A 19196-nucleotide genomic window follows, 5' to 3' on the forward strand; every position below is an offset into this window, starting at 1 on the left:
TAGGACACAAAAAGGCCCATTTGCTTGGCATCATACAAGACAATCTAAATGATCAGTGGATCTCTGTACTCAGTGAAACTCTGTAGTCCTCTGAGTATTAAATGGGGCAACCTGAGAAACAGCGGCCACCACAACATCGCTTTACATTCACATGACGGTCAAGCACTATCGGGCACATTCAGCTGAGAACAGATGTGTGTGTGTAAGAGAGAAAGAAAGTGAGATTTACATTTACATTTAGTTATTTAGCAGAAGCTTTTATCCAAAACGACTTACAAACGAGGACAATGGAAGCAATCCAAATCAAGAAATGAGCAATGTTATGCAAGTGCTATATCAAGTCTCATTTAGCTTAACACAGTACACGTAACACGTTTATTATTATTATTATATAATAAATTAAATAAAACAGATACAATAGAAAAGAAGAGAAGAGAAAGCTAATGTTAGAGGTCTTTTTTCACATTCACACCAGATTTCAAATAAATGTGTACAACATGTATCAAATATTTTGACTGTAGACCTTGTAAAGATTTTATGTTTGGTGATCTTTATACATCTTCAATAGTTCAGCCAAAAATAGTACAATTAGTAATACAAGTAGTAGTATTCATGCAACAAAAATGTGCAAACCATGCAAGCCATTTATAGAGATTTATTTGTTTGCTCAAGCTGCGTTTGTATATAAACTTTCACTATTTTTAAAAGACAATTCCCATGAGTTTTCCAGTGCTTAATTTCAGCAGGCCTTTTAAGGAACCCCTTAATAATGGATTGAAAGTCTGGGAATCATAGTCTTTAATTTCTTAAAGGGGTCATATGATGCAATTTAAAATTTTCCTTTCTCTTTGGAGTGTTACAAGCTCTTGGTGCCAAAAGAAGATCTGTAAAGTTGCAAAGACTAAAGTCTCAAATCCAAAGCGATATTCATTATAAAAGTTAAGATCCAACAATGCCTTCCTAAAGCAGTTCATTCTAACACACCCCCACATACGTCAATATGTGGGAAGATTTGTATAACGCTGGCCAAATGTTCACGCAAAGAAAGATGACGTAACTTTGATACTCGCTGTAGTATTGTTGCTGCCATCATGTTGTGGAGACACTGCGTTTCGTTGTGAAAGTGAAACTACTTTGTTTGGCCTTCCAAAAGAGGACAAAACTAGAAATCAGTGGTTAAGTTGTATTTACAACGGTTCAAGAACTGTTTAACCTAAATATTCATATGTGTGCAGCACATTTTATGGATGACGAGGACAGTTTCCTGAGAAAGTAGCCTACGATGCTGGTGTCTGTTTCTATAAAGTGGGGCAATAATACATTTTCAAGAACAGTCTGGCACTTTTGACTCATCGCCTGTAAGTATTTTTACATATTCAAAGAATTTGCCATTGATGATTCAAATGCAAATTTTAAGCAGTGTAGAGCAGCGCTTGTTTTTTGACATTTCTCCAAACACATATGCAGACATGATTTTATGTTTAAGCAGCACGATATGCAACAAACGCCTGTTTGTGCTCAAAATTATTTCCCCACTGGATGCAGCAAATGCCTCGTTTGAAATGGATTTCATTGTTTTTTTCTGGTCGTGTCGGGAGACGGCATCACAGTGATTATTACTTTTTACATATATTTTTCTTACAATTCGCTACCGAAAGCCTTTGTTCACCCCCAGGAGCTGTGTAAGACACTTTTTTTTTTTATGTATGCACTTTTTATTAAACATCCGAGAACCGAGGCATCAAAAAGCTTGTAAGATAACTCTTACTGGATTCGTATGAAAAAAGAAAGTCATATAAACCTAGGATGGCTTCAAGGTAAGTAAATTCATGTGCTAATTTTTTTTTGTGTGGGTGAACTAACCCTTTAAATTGCTTTGCTGTTGGTGAATGATTTTTATTTTATTTTGTTAGCAATTTATTGAGAATTTTAGTCATGTCCAACTCAAAAGAACAGTTGACATAGCCTATTTAGGTTCAAGAAACATGAAAAACCAACTGGTTGTTGTTATGTGTAGTTAAAGACACGGTGAGTTTTGTAATTTAGCACCAATTATTGTATTTATATCGCCTTTAAAAAGTCACAACAGCCATTTTGAAAGAATTAGATTACATTTATTTCCTATTAGTTATATATGTTGAAATCTGAAATGGTCTATACAGGCTAATACTAATGCAAATTAGCATTAAGGGCTCGACAGCCCTATACAAGAACTCCATTTCTTATTTCAAATCGTTGTTCATCAAAAGAATCGTTAGTGGCACGGTTAAGGAATCGTAATAATTGAGTTCTTCCCATCCCATGTGAGAACATGAAGACGGCGGGCTCGACTGACTGTGAGCACCCGCCTCTGGAGGACATGCGCCGGGGACTCGACACGTGATCCGCTCGCCACAATCCAGTATGGCGGAATACGTCGGCGAGTGGATCCGTCGTTGGCGCGCTCTCCAACGGGAATAAAGTCCGGAGCGTTGCGTCCGATCGCGGCGGAGCTGCGGAGAGGTGAGAGACGATTCGCATGCGTTCTCCTGGGATTTTATGCTTAAATGCATTGATCGCTTCAGTAAGAGAAAGAAACTTGTGGGCGATCAGATGAAACAATCAAAACAGTGTGTGTGTGTGTGTGTGTGTGTGTGTGTGTGTGTGTGTGTGTGTGTGTGTGTGTGTTGAACTCTCGTCTCGGAGTAGTTGTGTCACTTTTCATTTTATGCGTTTTATTCATACAGTACCTGCAGGTTAAGGAGAATCATAGAGATAGATTTTAATAAGCTAACATATTTTAGGATGTAATGAATGCATTTTGGGCTGGACTATGTAATGGCAATTCTATAAATTTTGCGCTTTTATGATTTTAAAGTGATATTTTAAAAGATTGGAACGTTCGGTCCCTAAAATAATGTTTTAAATGTTATTGAAGTCATAATAAACTACAGCTTGTTATCATAATTTATGTATAGGTTTGTATAAACGTGTTCTGACTCTGTCTCAGTTCTTTGGAAACAAGAGTTGACATGTTGACAGGGTCATCTATGATCAGTAGATCCGTTTTCATTGCCAGTGTCATATTTTTTTACACACTTTCATGCGACGTTTTGGCATTTGGTAGTTTGTGCACCTTACACGATGCTTGTGTCAGGTTTGTGTCATTTAAAGGGACAGTTCACCAAAAAATGAAAATTTGATAAAAATGTACTCCCCTCAGGCTATACAACAGATATGTTGATGATGTAGATTAGTCTGTTTTCTCATGCATATTTGGATACATTTTGCATCACTTGCTCAATAATGGATCTTCTACAGTGAATGGGTGTCAGCACAATGAGAGTCCAAACAGCTAAACACATCACAATAATCCACAAGTAATCCACACCACTCTAGTCCATCACTTAACATCTTCTAAAGCACGAAGCTGCATGTTTGTAATAAAATAAAATAAAAATCAACATTAAGATAGAAACCATGGGAGTTGTTCTGAATAAAATACAATTTCATAATCCACAATATTGCTTTCTTCAGTGAGAAAGTGTAGTCTGAAACAGGGGAGAGATATGCACATATCACACACAATTTAAAAGTGAAAATAATCCAAACCAGTTCTAAACATACATGTCTGAGATTTTTGGTGCGAGAGGAAAAAAGGATGGGAGGAAGTGTTATTATGGATTATGGACTTGTATTTTGGCCAGAAGAAATGTTTTAAAACATGCAGCTTTTCACTTCACAAGATTTTAATTGATGGACCGAATGCATATCATAGATTATTATTTGTGGCATTTTTTTTTTATTTATTTTTTTTTATCAGTAGTTTTGATTCCCATTCTGATGGCACCCATTCACTCCATTAGTGAGCATTTGATGTAATGCAACATTTCTCCAAATCTGTTCTGATTTAGAAACAAACTCATCTACATTTTGGATGGGCTGAGGGTGAGTATTTTCAGCAACTTTTCATTTTTGGTTGAACTTTTCCTTTAAGAGTTGTTCTATGATGTACGTACGTATTTATTTCAGTATTCATAGATATCTATTTGTAGGATTTTGTTGCTTTTTCCATGTAGTGCTTCTCTAGCTCATATAGACCTTCTTTTTTGAGATTGGCTGTAGTTTCTTTAAGTTTGGACTTAAGCAAAACGGATAAGATTGATTCTGTAACGTTTGGTTGTATCACAAAGTAGCCGTTCTCTTATCAGAAATGAGGATGAGATTATAGTAATGTTGTTTTCATGTTCTGAGCTGAGTCATGACGACTGTGTTGTCCGCTGGTGATTATATCATGCTGTCACACATAGCTGGTGGTTGAAGCTTTAACATGTGGCATCATGCACAGGCATATAAACCCAGGCTTTAATCACAGCCTATAGGAAGCTCGCTCGTCTTTCCACATTCCGGATCTCAAGGACCGGCGCTCAGACCTTGTAAATTCCAGGCCCCACAGGAAGAAGGTCAAAGCAGGGCAGCAGAGAGTTAACCCAGTCTTGCACGACCCCTGTTGTGCACTTTTTGATTTCTGCGAACAAACCAAAAAAGAATGTGTGCACACCATGTTTGGGGTTTTGACTTGTTTTATATAGCACTTTTTAATCATTTTTGCTTTTCTTGCTTTTTTTTTTCTTCAAGTCAATAGTCTCATTTCACCCCAGGAATGAATGAAAGAAATTATAAATATTATACTGTTGCAAGGTTTTTTGAATTCTGTTAAAATTTTCTGCTTTGTGACTTAAGTTGGATGCAAATGTTACATTTACATTTAGTCGTTTAGCAGATACTTTTATCCAAAGCGATTTACAAATGAGGACAATGGAAGCAATCTGAATGGTCCTGTGTTTTCATGCTTCCATTAATGGCTTGACGTTTAGTTTGCTCTTCTGTTCTTGTGCTAACAGTTTAGTTGTAGACTTGCCATTCTTATTGACATTCTAGTCAACCCATGGAGACTCGTCTATGATTGAGTAATTAATTCTACAACACCTCTTCCCCTCGAAACGCATACAGCATCATTTATTCTATCTACAGTATTTCTCTCTGTCCACAGATCCAGTCTGTGTGACTTGGCAAAGTAGTATTCTGAGTAACGACAGCACTTAGTGAATGTGACTAAATGGCAATGTTTAGGCCCACGCTTTATATAGTCTCAAATAACAATTTAAATCAGTTTGAGACCCCTCGCTAATCAATTCTACTCCTCAGGGTACATAATTAACAGTGCTGGATGACTCATGGAGATTGGCAGATTGCACCGTTTGCCGCATCTGTGGCTGAAGAGGAAGGAGAGGGAGAATTTGGCTCCAGCCGCTCTTAGATGATGCTTAGCGAGGAAGAGCACTAACAGGAGACGGGGCGTAACTGTAGGTGGTAAATGCGGCTGGACAGATGACAAGTATGACTGGCGATCCGTAGAAAGGTTGTCCTCTAACTGAAAAATTGGATGTTTGTCTCCGACAGTTTTATTTAGAGGATTGTGTTCATGTCCCTGAGGCCTAGTGTTGTCTGCTGTTACTGGATGCCTAACTCCTTAAAGGATTAGTGACCACAAAAATGTATATTTTGTCATTTTGTTTTCACCCTCGTGTTTTTCCAAACCTCTATGATTTTGTTTTTCTGTGAAGTGCTAAAGGAGATATTTATAAAAATGTAAAACTCCTCTTTTTCCATACTTTTAATGGTGACCACGACTGACGAGAAACAATTTAGTGAAGAATGATTTAAATTCAGTCTGTTCCTCACGTAATGTGTTCATGTGGCTTCAGAAGGCTGGAATATAGTGCAAGATTGATTTGGACTGCTATTATGCTGCTTTTGTAGTGCTCATTTGTTCTTTTTGGAGCTTGACAGCCTCTTGTCCCCATTCACTTTTATTATATGGAAGAAACATAATTTTATTTCTTTTATTTTTTCTACCACATTATCAAAATAAAACTGAAATCTCAATTATGTCTTTTATCAAATGATTTAATATAAGGCTCAGTAAATGATGCCAAAATAATTTTTGGATGAATTATCCCTTTTAAATACTCGTTCTTTTTTAAAACAATTCTTATTTTAATTAGTAACAACAACAGCAATAACAAAAACAATAAAATTTTATTTTATCATAATTTTTTAAATGGCAGCACTAGTTTTTAATTTTATTTTATTTTTTAATCCATAAAATCAGAATTAGTTTTATTTTTGCCCCCAAATCATGCAGCATATATTTTGTGGTTTTGTCTTTTTGGAGAATTACAGCAACTGTCACTTGTTACTTGCAAAAGTGCAGGGCACTTTTAAGAATATGTTTAACAGAAAAATGAAATTCGTATGGGTTTGGAACGACATGAGGATGAGTAAATACTGACAGACTTTTGATTTTGGGGTATTAAAATGAGTGGATTGAATGCTGTCGCCTCAGTGTGGAATCCTTTAGTGTCTGTGCCACTTTTGCTTTGCTTAAGTTCTGTTGGCAAAACTTGGCAAGGCTTGGGTTCATTTGGCAATCCGTGTTTGTCCGAAACCCAAGATTGCGATAATGAAAAGCTTGTCTGTTTATGTGATGAGTTTAATGAAAATTGAGTGTTTGTGGGCAGCACATCAGTCAAGGTGATATGAACCTCATTGTCACCTAACTGTGGCCCTTCTGGCCTTTGTTAACGCTCCACCGGGCTGGCAGACTGAACGGAGGACGCAGAAGGCAGACAACAGCCGAGGGAAAGTGAATGACCACAGTGAGAGAGTGAGTGATGATTGTGTTGCCCCTCATAAAGTCCAGGCAGGCACACAGTCACAAGGCTCATTTCCTGCTCTCTGTTTGTCTGAAAACACACAGGCCTGTATGGACATGGAGATGTTGAATTCATGCTGCTCAACTGATGCTCATCGGACAGTTTAAAGACAAAAAGAAAAATCTTTGTCATCATTTATTAACTCTCAAGTTGTCCCAAAGCTGTATGAGTTTCTATGTTCTTGTTATTTATTTATTTTTTTTGCAAAAGGTGAATTTCTTCTTGCAATTCGTTGTGACCATCGCTGTCAAGCTCCAAGATAGAATGGTAAAAAAAACAGCTAGAGGGGTATTTCACCCCAAAAATGACAAACTATGTCGTCATTTACTTGCTGTCATTCCAAATCCAAAACTGTATATTTTTAGTTCTTTTGAGAAACATGACTTTTAAGTTTGAACTGATAACCAACATTATTCAAAATCTCTTTTTTTAGTGTGTCCTGCAGAAGAAAGAAATGCATATGGTTTTAGAACACAGAATAAATGATTTTAATTTATAGTAAAATAAAGTAGTAGAGCATAAAACTCATATACATTATCTCTTAAAAAATCTCATTCGTAGTTTCATAAAAAAAAAAAAAATCTCAATTTTGATTTATTCCTATGTGAAGCTATCATATAAGACATTTAAAAAGACATGAAATATAGCACACAAAATCTTTTGAACTACTTCCATGCTGCTCTTATTCAGTTTTTCTTTTGAGCTGAAGACAGCTAGTTATTTTAGTACTATTTGATAATTTTTTTTAACCATTTTTATTTATATTTTGAATAGAGATTTTATATTTTCATTTTATTTATGTCCAGGTATTAGGTATTTTTATAAATTTAGTTTTCCCTTCTGTTTAAAAAAAAAAAAATCTCCATCCACATGAAAATACAAATGTACGCTATGATGCACTGCATGCCAAATAAACATGTGGCGATAAAATCTCCACCGTAAAGCCAATCGGAAGCCTGAAAAAGTTTAAAGTAGGTGGAGATAACAGCGCAGGCTTTGATGTCAAGAGCCAAAAACTCCGGTTTCGCTGTCTGCATGATAACACTGCAACCAGAGTTTTTGAAAACCCTCACCCTGGCAGGAAACCAAAAACATTTGGTTTCCGTGACCTGGTGCTGCGTTTGCTTGTGGACGAACGGCCAAACCACGTAGAAAACGTTGCGTTTTTAAAAAGAACCACGTTCGTGTGGACAGGGCCTTCGTTTTAGTTTTTAGTTTTAATCTATTCATTTCCAGGTAGTAATCTTGATGCTTCAAAATAAACAAATTTAATAAAATGTATTTCTAAATTTTCTTTAATAGTTTAAGTTTTGCATCTAATATTATCTTCTTGCAGCCTAATTTCAATAATAAAAAAAGGAGTTTGAATTGTTTTAGTATAATAAACCCTAATAACAGCTGTAGTTGCTGCGCAAAGTTTCTTCAAAAAGTTTTCCCCTTGTGTTCCACACACAAAAAAAAAAATAGCTTAAGGATTTGGAGAGACATGAGGGTGAGTAAATAATGACAGAATTTTAATTTTCGGCTGATCTAATTCCTTTAATGAACACCTACTGCACCAAATCACTGGTTAAAACATGCACAATCTGTTACTCATTTTTTTAAACACATCTTGCTCTAGTTTACACTGCCAAACCAAGACGTCAGCGACTGAGCGAATTCCTTAATGAAAATTGGGAGTGAATTTAATGGCACACAACACCATTCACCACGTCAGCCCTGGCGAGAAACCCAACTGAAAATCAGCCTGCCTATGAGTAGACATTGAGATCCCTTCCAACACTGTTCCCTCAAAAGTTTCGCAATATTGTAGTTTTTAATGGAATGTGACACAAAGAGCTTTAGCTGGGGTTTAGCCGAAGCAAAGACATTGGGAAAAAGAGATTTTTATGGTCAGCCAGAGGCTTTTGTTTCTATGTTGGTTCTCAGTTTTGATTCATTTAGACTTGCCAAACAATAAATGGTCACTGATCAAAAGCACAGTAGCTTTTAAACATTCATTAGCTCCTTCAGTGCTGCCTAATGACTAACTGCTATTATATTTGTTCTGCTGGTGTAGTGAACATGAGCGAGCAGCAGCGACCGTTGTACAAACACAGGCGGCGTTCTGTCATGTTGGATTGGGTGTCATTTTCTTGCTGATGTCTTGTAGCGTGGCTTTTCTCTTTGGGCCTGTCAGCTTGTATCAGATCTGCTCCTCTGTGATGGTCACCCTAGACGGCTGGTCGGCCATGTCTCACTTTTTTTTTGTCCCAGACAGGATGATGTAAGACCGAAATGCCGCTGAGGGTATGTATGTGTCTTCTCTTTGCCCCAGGTTAAACCCGCACCCCCAGACATGAGCAGTCAGGGTCGGGACGCTTGACCGACTTTGGCTGATTTTTGTCCTGAAGCTATCTGTTAGCATTGCGACCCGCTTTCTTGACACAGTTTTATTTAAAACTAGGCCAGTATTCCAATTCAGATTTTTTTTTTTTTTTTATATCTTTGTGTAACCTGTCTCGTTACAGTTGTCACATATTGAATGGTTCCCATGATACTTCATAAATACACTGAATAAATTCATTTTCCATTGATGCATGGTTTGTTAGGATCTGACGATATTTGGCCGAGATACAACTACTTGAAAATCTGGAATCTGAGGGTGCAAAAAAAATCTGAATACTGAGAAAATCACCTTTTAAAGTTGTCCAAATGAATTCTTAGCTATGCATATTGCTAATCAAAAATTATGTTTTGATATATTTATGATAATTTACAAAATATCTTAATGGAACATGATCTTTACTTAATATCCTAATGATTTTTGGCATAAAAGAAAAATCTAAAATTTTTACCCAAACAGAGGGGCTATTGCAAAAAAATATACCCCAGCAACTTAAGACCTTAGATCTTTATATTATCTCTTTTCATATTTATTTGTATGATTTATTATGACAATTACCATTAATCTTATCTAAAAATAAATAATAATAATAATAATAATAATAATAAATAAAATAATAATATTTATATAAATTAGTTGTGGCTGTTTTGACCATACATCTTCAGCCTATGGTGATTGATATTTTAATTATTATATGTCATAATTATATTTATTTATATATATATAAAAATCTCTTTTTCTCTTTAAACTGGCAATTGGCCTCATTTTCTTGACATTTATGATATGAAATTGTAGAAAGATTGATATTCATAATATTTATATTTTTATTCATTTTACTTATCTATTTTTCTATTGTATAATCATACAATATATGTGCACATTTTTTCTTCTTGCAATCAGTGTATTTTTTTGTAGTCTTTTTATATTAGTTGAGGCTGGCTAGAACAACATTAATGAAACTTTTGAAATCTTTTTGTTATCATTACTTTTTTAAAACTTCAGACTTGAACGAAAGAGTCCTAACCTTATCAAAGCCAGCGTTTTTGTATCAAACCAACCAAACTGCACTTTCAACATGCGTCAGAAACCCTTTTTGGATAGATATGTTTCCTTTGAATCATTTGTGTGTGCGTTATCTTGTCATTTATCAGACGTTATTTCATCCAAGTATATCTGTGTTGGAAGATGCCTCTGACACCTGAGAAGCGGGACTCATATTGTTTTAGTACGTGAGCAACTGAAATAACAAACATAGTGTGATGGCCACAGAGCATAGAAACCAGCCGTTTGGAAAGATGAACGCTAACATGCATGTTCTCGCTATGGAGGGTAATCTAAAGCAATAATCATCTCCAAATCAGCCTACGAGGCATATCATGGACGGCAGTGCCTAAATTTAACGCACAAGTTAATATAGTTGTCCCAGACGATGTTTGACCTCTTGTGATGCAGTGCAGTTAACATGTTTTGACAGACTCATACATGGTGATGTAAATTCAAGAGATACCCCTTAACTAAAATTGGTCTGAGCTGAGAATAGCAGTGCTGCTCGGGGTGGAAAACGTGTCTTTCTTTGTGGCTCTTCAAATGCTACTTTGACTTTTATATCAGGGGTTTCCCTCAAGTCATCCTTGCGTCACTGCGGTTCACACAGTCACGCTGGTCTTGCTGCCGGGGCCATTTGTGGTTTGGGACGAATGTGGTCGGTCAGCGATCTCTGACGCGTGAGGGAGTAAGTGACTGAGCTTGTAGTGTTCAGTTCGGGTCAGGGAGGAAGCTCACTCCATTAAACTCTCTCAGGAAAACACTACACCTCGTAGACGGACACCACTGCAAATGATGCTGGAGAAGTGGCTTTCTTTGGCAGCATTTAAAGGTGAAGTGTGTAATTTCTGCTCTGCACTGTTCAAACAAACAGAATGGATCTATTTATTGAATCATTCACTGAATTAACTCGCTCGCTACATTTTTCTTGACGGTAAATAAAATTAAGTAACTGAATGATACTTAAATGTTTTTTTGTTTTTGTTTATAGGGAAAAAAGTAGTCTGATTTGTAAAAATCAAAGACAATGAATGAATAATGAATAAGAATGCATTTTCAATCAGAAACTCACAGAATTTTAGTCAAAGTGGTTTTTGATTTTCAGATTCAGTTACTTTCTGTGAATTATGGTTCAATTAATAAGTCAATACTAAGTCTCTTTGAACAATTCTAGTGATTTCCCACACAAAAAAATTACATTTAACTTTTTTAATATTCAATATCCATTATAATATCAATAGTAATTCTCAGTACATTTTGACATATATATATATATTTGTATATATAATTTGATTTGTAAACAGTTTTTTTTTCTCAAATGAATCAGTTTGTCTTAAGTTGAGTTGAATCAAGTAATTGATTTGAATCATCAAATGACTTAATGAATTGTTTCAATCGATTCTTCACTTATTTTTTTTATTGGACTGTCTTAGTAACCGTCACTCTTACAAATGATACTTCATAAAAAAATATATATATATATACATTTGTTTCGTTTTTATCTCATCTGATGACTAAAAAATCATTGTGGAACCTGAATCCGAACCAGAATCATTAAATTCTCATTCCTTCTTCAAATTGCATTGATAAATGTTATTCTTTAAATAGCCATATCTTCAGTTTTGTTAATCCCTAATCTAAAAAATCTTGGAATCCGAATCCAAATGGGGACCAGAATCATAAAATTCTCATTCGTTCTTCAAATATGCATTGATAAAATAGGCATTTCTACAGTTGTACATTTTACGTACAACTTTGTGCACAAAAATGTCATTGTGGCCCAAGTCTCCGCCCATGCATTCTCACATTTACTCAAGATCTTTATCCACTGTGTCCGTGCACGTCTACTTTCTCTCTTTGCTTATTACGCACATGGGGCTGGAACGGCACCATGTGAGAAATGAGATGACAGCAAGTGCAAAAGACTTCCGTAGGAGCTGGAACTAAACTCCTTCCAGTAAATGTAATCCATGCCACCTGGCCCCAGTGAGAAGCCATACTTTCTTTGAAAGGAAAGCTGGAAAATCCAACGTCCCATAAAGATTGTGTGTGGTTCTGCAGAGACGTGCTTCTCTGAAACAAACAGATTAATGGAGTATTAAAAATGGGGCATTAAAATGGGGCAGTCATGGCCTAATGGTTAGAGAGTCGGACTTGTAACCCGGATGTCATGGGTTCGAGTCTCAGGTCCAGCATGCATTGTCGGTGGGAGAAATGAAAAACCAGTGCTCTCTCCCACCTTCAATACCATGACTGAGGTGAGACCCTACAGCAAAAGTCACCGAACCCCCAACTGCTGCCTACTGCTCCGGGTGCGTATTCATGGTGTGTTTGTGTTCACTATTTTGTGTGTGTGCGCACTTGGATGGGTTAAATGTAGAGCACAAATTCATAGTACGGTTCACCATACTTGGCCACACATCACTTCACTTTCACTTATGCTTCGCTTCATCACGCTAGGGCCTGTGATGCAACACTTTTTCCTGGTGTGTGCGGAAAACTTCACGTCAGCTTTAGGAGTTGCTAAGATTAAATCACATTTTCTTGGCACGTTTAAATGGGTTCGAATACTTCCAGTCTTGTTTTTATTTGTGATTTTTGAGGGCATAGATGTGTGGTTTGGAGTCGTCTTTTGTAAATGTAAGCCAGGCATGCCCTTGAGTGTTTTCAATGGGTTTGACTGAATTTAGAACGGCACTAAAGTAAAATATGTGCACTTCCCAATTTATCATATGCTGTATGATACATTTTCAGAATTTATTGTGGTCTAACATAAATCTTGTGCATCCAGTTATTACTCGTGGCTAAAATTAAAATTGAGGTTTTTTTTCAATGCATGTTCCTGGTCTTACTTCACCAATGCATATTTATTTCCAGTTGTTTATCTTTATAATATTTTCTATATTTTTGATTTTGATTTAAACTAGGGATGTCAAATTTCGATTATTTCCATGATCGATCGTCGTTTAAATTAACCATAATACTGCAAAATGCGTCTATTGCAGGCACGCAGTCAGCGGTATGACAGGATGTGCAAAAGCCACACACACACACAAAATGCTTTCTCACTTGAATTAAAGAGGTTTTAGTCTGAATAAAATGCTAGTAGCAGGATTATAAAATGAATAGATGCGATTATGATCATTTGATAAAATGAAGAGAGCGCGCCATACTTTTGAGGTCATTTTACTTTGTTGACAGTTTCCAATCCCGCACGGAGAACGCTGAACGCGCCTCTTTAAATGGTTTTGTGGTGCTCGTTGTTGTATTTTAAAGCACAATTGCAATGTTTTCAACTGACATTATTGTATAAAATTATCCGAAATGTGGAGCGCGTGTGACTGCGCTGCACATTAAGTGAACTACATCGGCGCTGCTGCACCAAAACACAGTTGCTCACATTAATTTGATCTTGCTGGATTCTGTCCTAGAGCATACAGCGCATTAAATCGTGACAGTGCATGCGTGCAGACGAGGATGAGCGAGCGGGGCTTTGGCTAGATTTATTTGGAGGTTATTGCTCATGTCTCATTCGGCACAAATCGAAATGTTTCCATATTCGCAATGTATTTGAATGTTAAACTATTATTTATAATGTAAACTAGGCTTGTAGTTAACACGCATTCGCATATAGACGGAAAAGATGATCCTCTTCATATGAGCAAAAACGTCCTTGGAACAGCAGAGTGGACCGGTATACTACGGTCTATTTAAACTGAATGCTCCAGGAATGTGTCGGTCACAGGGCCTATTAATCGCTGTTTTGAATCCAGCAATTATTTATTTAGAAATGATAAGATCTGATTATGACAAGTGTGGTATAAAAGCTTTGTTTATTAGAGGAATAATAGGTTAACTGGAAAATGTTAGATCGCGACTATGCTTTTGGACCCCATAGTCTTCATTTACGCGGCTTTGTTCTGGTTTGCCGGTTGGTCACGAATTTCCACAAATTCATTATATTTAGGCATTGTTTCTTTTCCTAAATCTTCATAGTCTAACCCTCTAATTTCCCAGGTTTATTTTATTATCTTTCGCTTTTAATAACTGTTTTCGCATCTCTTACTGTGGTAAACATGGGAAGGGAAATTAAAGATTTCATGAATTAAGAATTCGTTCGATTTATTAATTTGTTCCCTTATTTCACTTAAATCATGGGTTATTTAGGGAACAAAATTAATGAAACATGGACAATTGCCACATTAATAAGGAATGAATTAACAAGTTGTAGGAATGAATAGACTACCTGTCCTGTCACTGTGTCCCGCAGCCCTGCAAAGCGCACGATATAAAACAGTTATCTGATGAAATGATTAGTAACTACATTTCTATTGCATTTAATGTTGAAGAACTTTTATGTTGTTTCTATTTTAATGTACTTTAAAGTTTAAATCACATTAAAAGCTTAATTTGTACATTGTGAATGAATGATGATGCTTTTATATATCGTCACCGTCACTCACAGCCGCTCGCACGTGTTGAGTGCGCATGAGCCGCGCGGCCCAACATTGTATCGGTTAACCGACCATCGATAGCCTTAATCGATTGCATCTCTTATCGACAATTAATCGATCATCGATTAATCGTTGACATCCCTAATTTAAACCCTGAGCTAACTCTTACTTTCCTTTTTGTCTGACTATATAATTCTGTACTTTTCAAACTCTCATTCAAACTGCCTGACTCCCTAATTAATGCCAAGTTATAACTAAACCAATCCAGGATTTTTTTTGTTTTGTTTTGTTGCATACTCTACTGTTCATTACTCTACTGTTTTTTATGATAAATTGATCATTTTATTTTGTAAGGATGCATGAAATGCATCAAAACAGTAAAGACATTAGTAACAATAATGGCAACAAATCCATACAAAAGATTTCTGTTTGAAACAGATGTTGTTCTTTTGAACTCTCTATTCCTTTTCTCTATTCATCGAATAATCCTAAAAACTACTTATACCAGTATAATTTTCATTTTTGGTCTGGACCAAGAGAACCAAACTAAGATTGTAAATGCACCCAGAGCTTTGTCTTTGTGTGTGCATTGTGTCCTACACTTCAATTGCAGTCTGATTCAAAATAAAAGACTGTTTAATGAACTAGTCAAAATGACTGATGAGTGATGAATCAGTCTAAAATTTATTCACCCACAGTTTTTGTTTTTTAGCTCTTTTTTTCATTAAAATAAGTCATTATTGTCATCCCGTGCAACTCAGTATGAACCTGGGAACTGTTACTGTTAGCCATGTGTGTTTTCTTTAGTGTATAGTTGGGCCCAGTTATAGTGAGATGGGATTTCCTCTTAAAAAAAAAAAAAATCTAAAATAATTGTTATAATGAATGGTTAAAGTCCTGAAATGGGAAATTCTCTCAGATTCCCATCCCTATTAGCATTACCCGGTCCTACTTGTCAGAAACATGGTGTTGGAGTAAACCCACCCTCACAGACTGAGTGATTTTCCTTTAGTCTAGGCCTCATTCCTCTTGGAACAGCTGATGTTTATGGTTACATAACATGGCTAAGCTGTGATGTCCTGCTGTGTGCTAGACTGCTCTAGATACTGTTGTTATTCTGACAGACAGGTTCCTTTGTTCCAGGTGGACATAAGGAGAAATGTACACACACTTATTGTGGGGCGAGCTGCGTTACTGCTTGACATGTGATGGTTATTGTCAGTTCTGTTGAGCTTTGTGACAGCAAATATGGCAGGCTGGGAGGAAATGTGTCATCGTGACAGATTGGTAAAGGGTGGTTTACACCCGTCCCATGGCATGTCAAAAATGTGTCATGGCATCCTTCTGCTCTGGCCTTTGTCACGTATGTATATTGACCAGGAAAAGCCCACTTGAGTGATGTGCACTTCAGATTTGGCTCTGATACAAAACCTAGTGTGCTGCCTACTTAGTGAACGTTGTAAGGCATTCTAGCTGACCAAATGCTAAGGCATCGCATGTTTAACACAGAAGCCAATCGAAAAATGCATTACAACCAAAAAATTCATTCAAGCTGGTGAACATATATAAAATTTTGATGGAATATGGAGTGTTTTAAAAATCATTCACCTTCGACATAAGGATTTAAGTTCAGTCAATATGATACTTATAAAAAATTAATAAAATAAAATGGGATATTCAAAGTGTATTATAGTATTTATATAATATTATAGTATTTGTACTTTAAATTATCTTTTTTTTCAGTTTTGCACTTTAAATTTAGCTTTAACTAAAGTTAAGTAAGTTTCTTATTGTTTGGCTATATATATGTGTGTGTGTATATATATATATATATATATATATATATATATATATATATATATATATATATATATATATATATATATATATATATAAAATAATATTATTATTATTATTATAATTATCTATAATTATTTATTAGTTTCAGTTTTAATAATTTTAATACTTCAGTGTTAAGTTTTTTTTTGTTAGTTGCCAAAGAAACATTTCTAATTTGTGTTTTAATTTTTTTTCATTAGTTTTGTTAAGTCACAACACATATTTTACCCAATATTTGTGTATGCTATGCATGTTTACACTTAGAGTATTGAGTGTATTGTTTGGCAACATGCTAACGTTGAAGTTTATTCAAATCAAAGGCTAGTTGAGTCTTCTAATGTGCTTTTTATATATAGAGTGCTCCAGATTGCTCATTTGAGAGGCTGTACTTCAGTTCAAGATAGACAGCATTAATTATAGCTGTTGTGTAATGTCGTGTTTTTTTTTTTTTTTTTTTTTGCTCTTTTGACAGTTCATTCTCATCGAGCGAAGAGGAACCGACACACAGAGTTGGACTTCGGCCAGAGGGGGCGCTATGAGCTTCTGAGATTGTCCTTTCTTTCCTGTCTCGTGTCTCTTTTGACTCGTCTTCCCATTCAACAGTGGATGGTGACCGGCCAACAAGCCCCAGAGGAGCCGTGAGGTGTTTCTCACATCCTCACCTGCCAGGACACACTCCTCTTATTATCAAGTCAGTCACTTCAGAGAAAGCCGCCACCGTAGCCACAATGAGTTACAACAGCCGCCCAGGTAAGACCTCTCCATGGCCCTTCAGTGCTTTGCATCTTGTGTTACCCCTCTCTGAACAAGATAAACACTGTAGAATCAGCTCCACTCTGGTTTCAGTTACGTCTGTCTGTAAATAAACCTTTTGTGATCCAGATCTGTGCTATTACAAACCTGTTTCTCTCGGTAAAGGAGGATAGTGTTTCTCTGCTGCAGGAATAGCGTCTGATAGAGGGTTGAGAATCAGCCTTGAGATGCCAGAGAAGGCTTTTGAGCAGCTTTTTGATTCACACTCAAATATCTGTCCCCTCGACTCTACCAAGGCCATCTTGTCCAACTGTCAGCTCGAGGAGGAGTTTGATTATTCTTGGAAAAAATTGTAAGCTGTGCTGCTTTTGCCTGCCTCCCTCTCTTCCTTTATCTTTCCTCTTCCCTCTTTCTTATTATATTTTCCCATTTTTGTTCACAGAGGAAAAGGTCATAGTGTTTCATATGCTGTCTTTTCATCGAATTATCCGCTAGACAGATGAGCACTTAATAGTCATACGGCTTCATTCTGTGAGCAGCCGTTGGGTTAGTAAAGCAATGAACCATGAGTGTTCAGTTATAGGGATTTTACCATGAGCAAGTGCTGTTATGGCCTAAATCCACCTTAGCTGTGGTAAAATCACTGTGATAGAGCTGGCTTACTGCTTTTATAAAATTATGGTGATGGCATTGTGATTAAACCACACTAAAGATTTACATTCATGAGTCATAATACACTAAATTATAAACACTTAATTATGGCCATATGGTATGAATGGGTACCTCCTATCATTGAAGTTACCGTGCAGTCTTACTTACGTAAACATAAAGTTAATGTAAAGAGAAAGTTACGTTTTCATGACCATATTATATATATATAAAAAAAAGACATGCTTCGCTAAAATAATTATCATATTTTGTGCATGTTTTGCACAGCTTGGCAGCTTGTTGTATTGTACATGTCTATATTTCTATTCATATAATTTATGTTATAAATAAATATAAGAAATATATAAACAACGTATTTTTGTGTGTGTATTTATATGTACATAATAAATATACACAGCACACATACATATATTATGTAAACAAAAACATTTATTTTGCATGCTGTTAATCGCGATTAAACGATTGACAGAACTAATTTAAATATTGAATTATTATTTTTTTTTCAAAAAAGATGCATTCAATTGATCAAAGTGACAGAAAGGATATTTATAATGTTACAAAGATTAACAAATATCAATAGCACAACTGTTTTCAACATCTATGCTAATATTAAATGTTTCTTGAGCAGCAAACCAGAATGCTATTTGAAGGATCATGTGACACTGAAGACTGGAGTAAGGATGCTGGAAATTTTTTAGGTTATGCATGAACATAATGAAATATTTACTGGGAATATTGACATGCTTTCATCTAAATATGAATGTTTTATGTAATGATGTTGACAGCAGCATTTTGCTCTGCGTAAGTAGATCACAGAAACAACACTCATTAGCCAATCATCTCACTCCTGATCTTCTCGGAGGGAGCAAGATTTCATTTTTGGTGGTCTGTTTTGCTAATCTAGGCTTGATGTAATGGTTTTGTACTCTCTGAGCTGGATTGGAGATTTGGAGGCCACACATACCGTCCGCTAATCCGCTTTGGGTCCGAAAGAGCAATTTCAGCCTGGGATCGCCAGCATCTGTCTAATCCCGTGTTTCTCATCAGAAGAGGCCATTCGCTGATCTCTCTCTCTCTCTCTCTCTCTCTCACTCTCACTCCCTGCATTTTCTTCTACGTCACATTCCTTCAGCATCTGTTGACATTACCCAGTGTGCCTCAATGTGAACTTTCTTCTCAAGATCACCTTCACATCTGCGCAGAGAAACACTTGGTGGTATTAAAAGCAAAATGGGTCTGTGAAGCACAGTGTTAGTGGCACTGAAAGCCATAACATATATAAAATCATGTGGT

At 36.2% G+C, this 19196-nt stretch overlaps 1 protein-coding gene across 5 annotated transcripts in view; it reads left to right on the forward strand.

Annotated features, from left to right (window-relative positions):
- The first annotated feature begins 2251 nt into the window (after nt 1-2251).
- The window catches only part of LOC113108296 (histone deacetylase 4-like), a 201100-nt gene continuing 184155 nt past the window's right edge, over nt 2252-19196 (forward strand). For 2 of the 5 annotated variants that reach the window (XM_026271245.1, XM_026271250.1), the window contains exons 1-2: nt 2253-2502; nt 16954-17231. In XM_026271245.1, the coding sequence (XP_026127030.1) occupies nt 17210-17231 (22 nt within the window). In that variant the 5' untranslated portion in view covers nt 2253-2502; nt 16954-17209. Of the gene's footprint in view, nt 2503-16953; nt 17232-19196 lie in introns of all 5 variants that reach the window. The other 3 variants (XM_026271246.1, XM_026271248.1, XM_026271247.1) reach the window with 3 other exon arrangements.

This window comes from Carassius auratus, chromosome 9 (genome assembly GCF_003368295.1).
Source record: "Carassius auratus strain Wakin chromosome 9, ASM336829v1, whole genome shotgun sequence".
In the NCBI taxonomy this organism is placed as follows: Eukaryota; Metazoa; Chordata; class Actinopteri; order Cypriniformes; family Cyprinidae; genus Carassius; species Carassius auratus.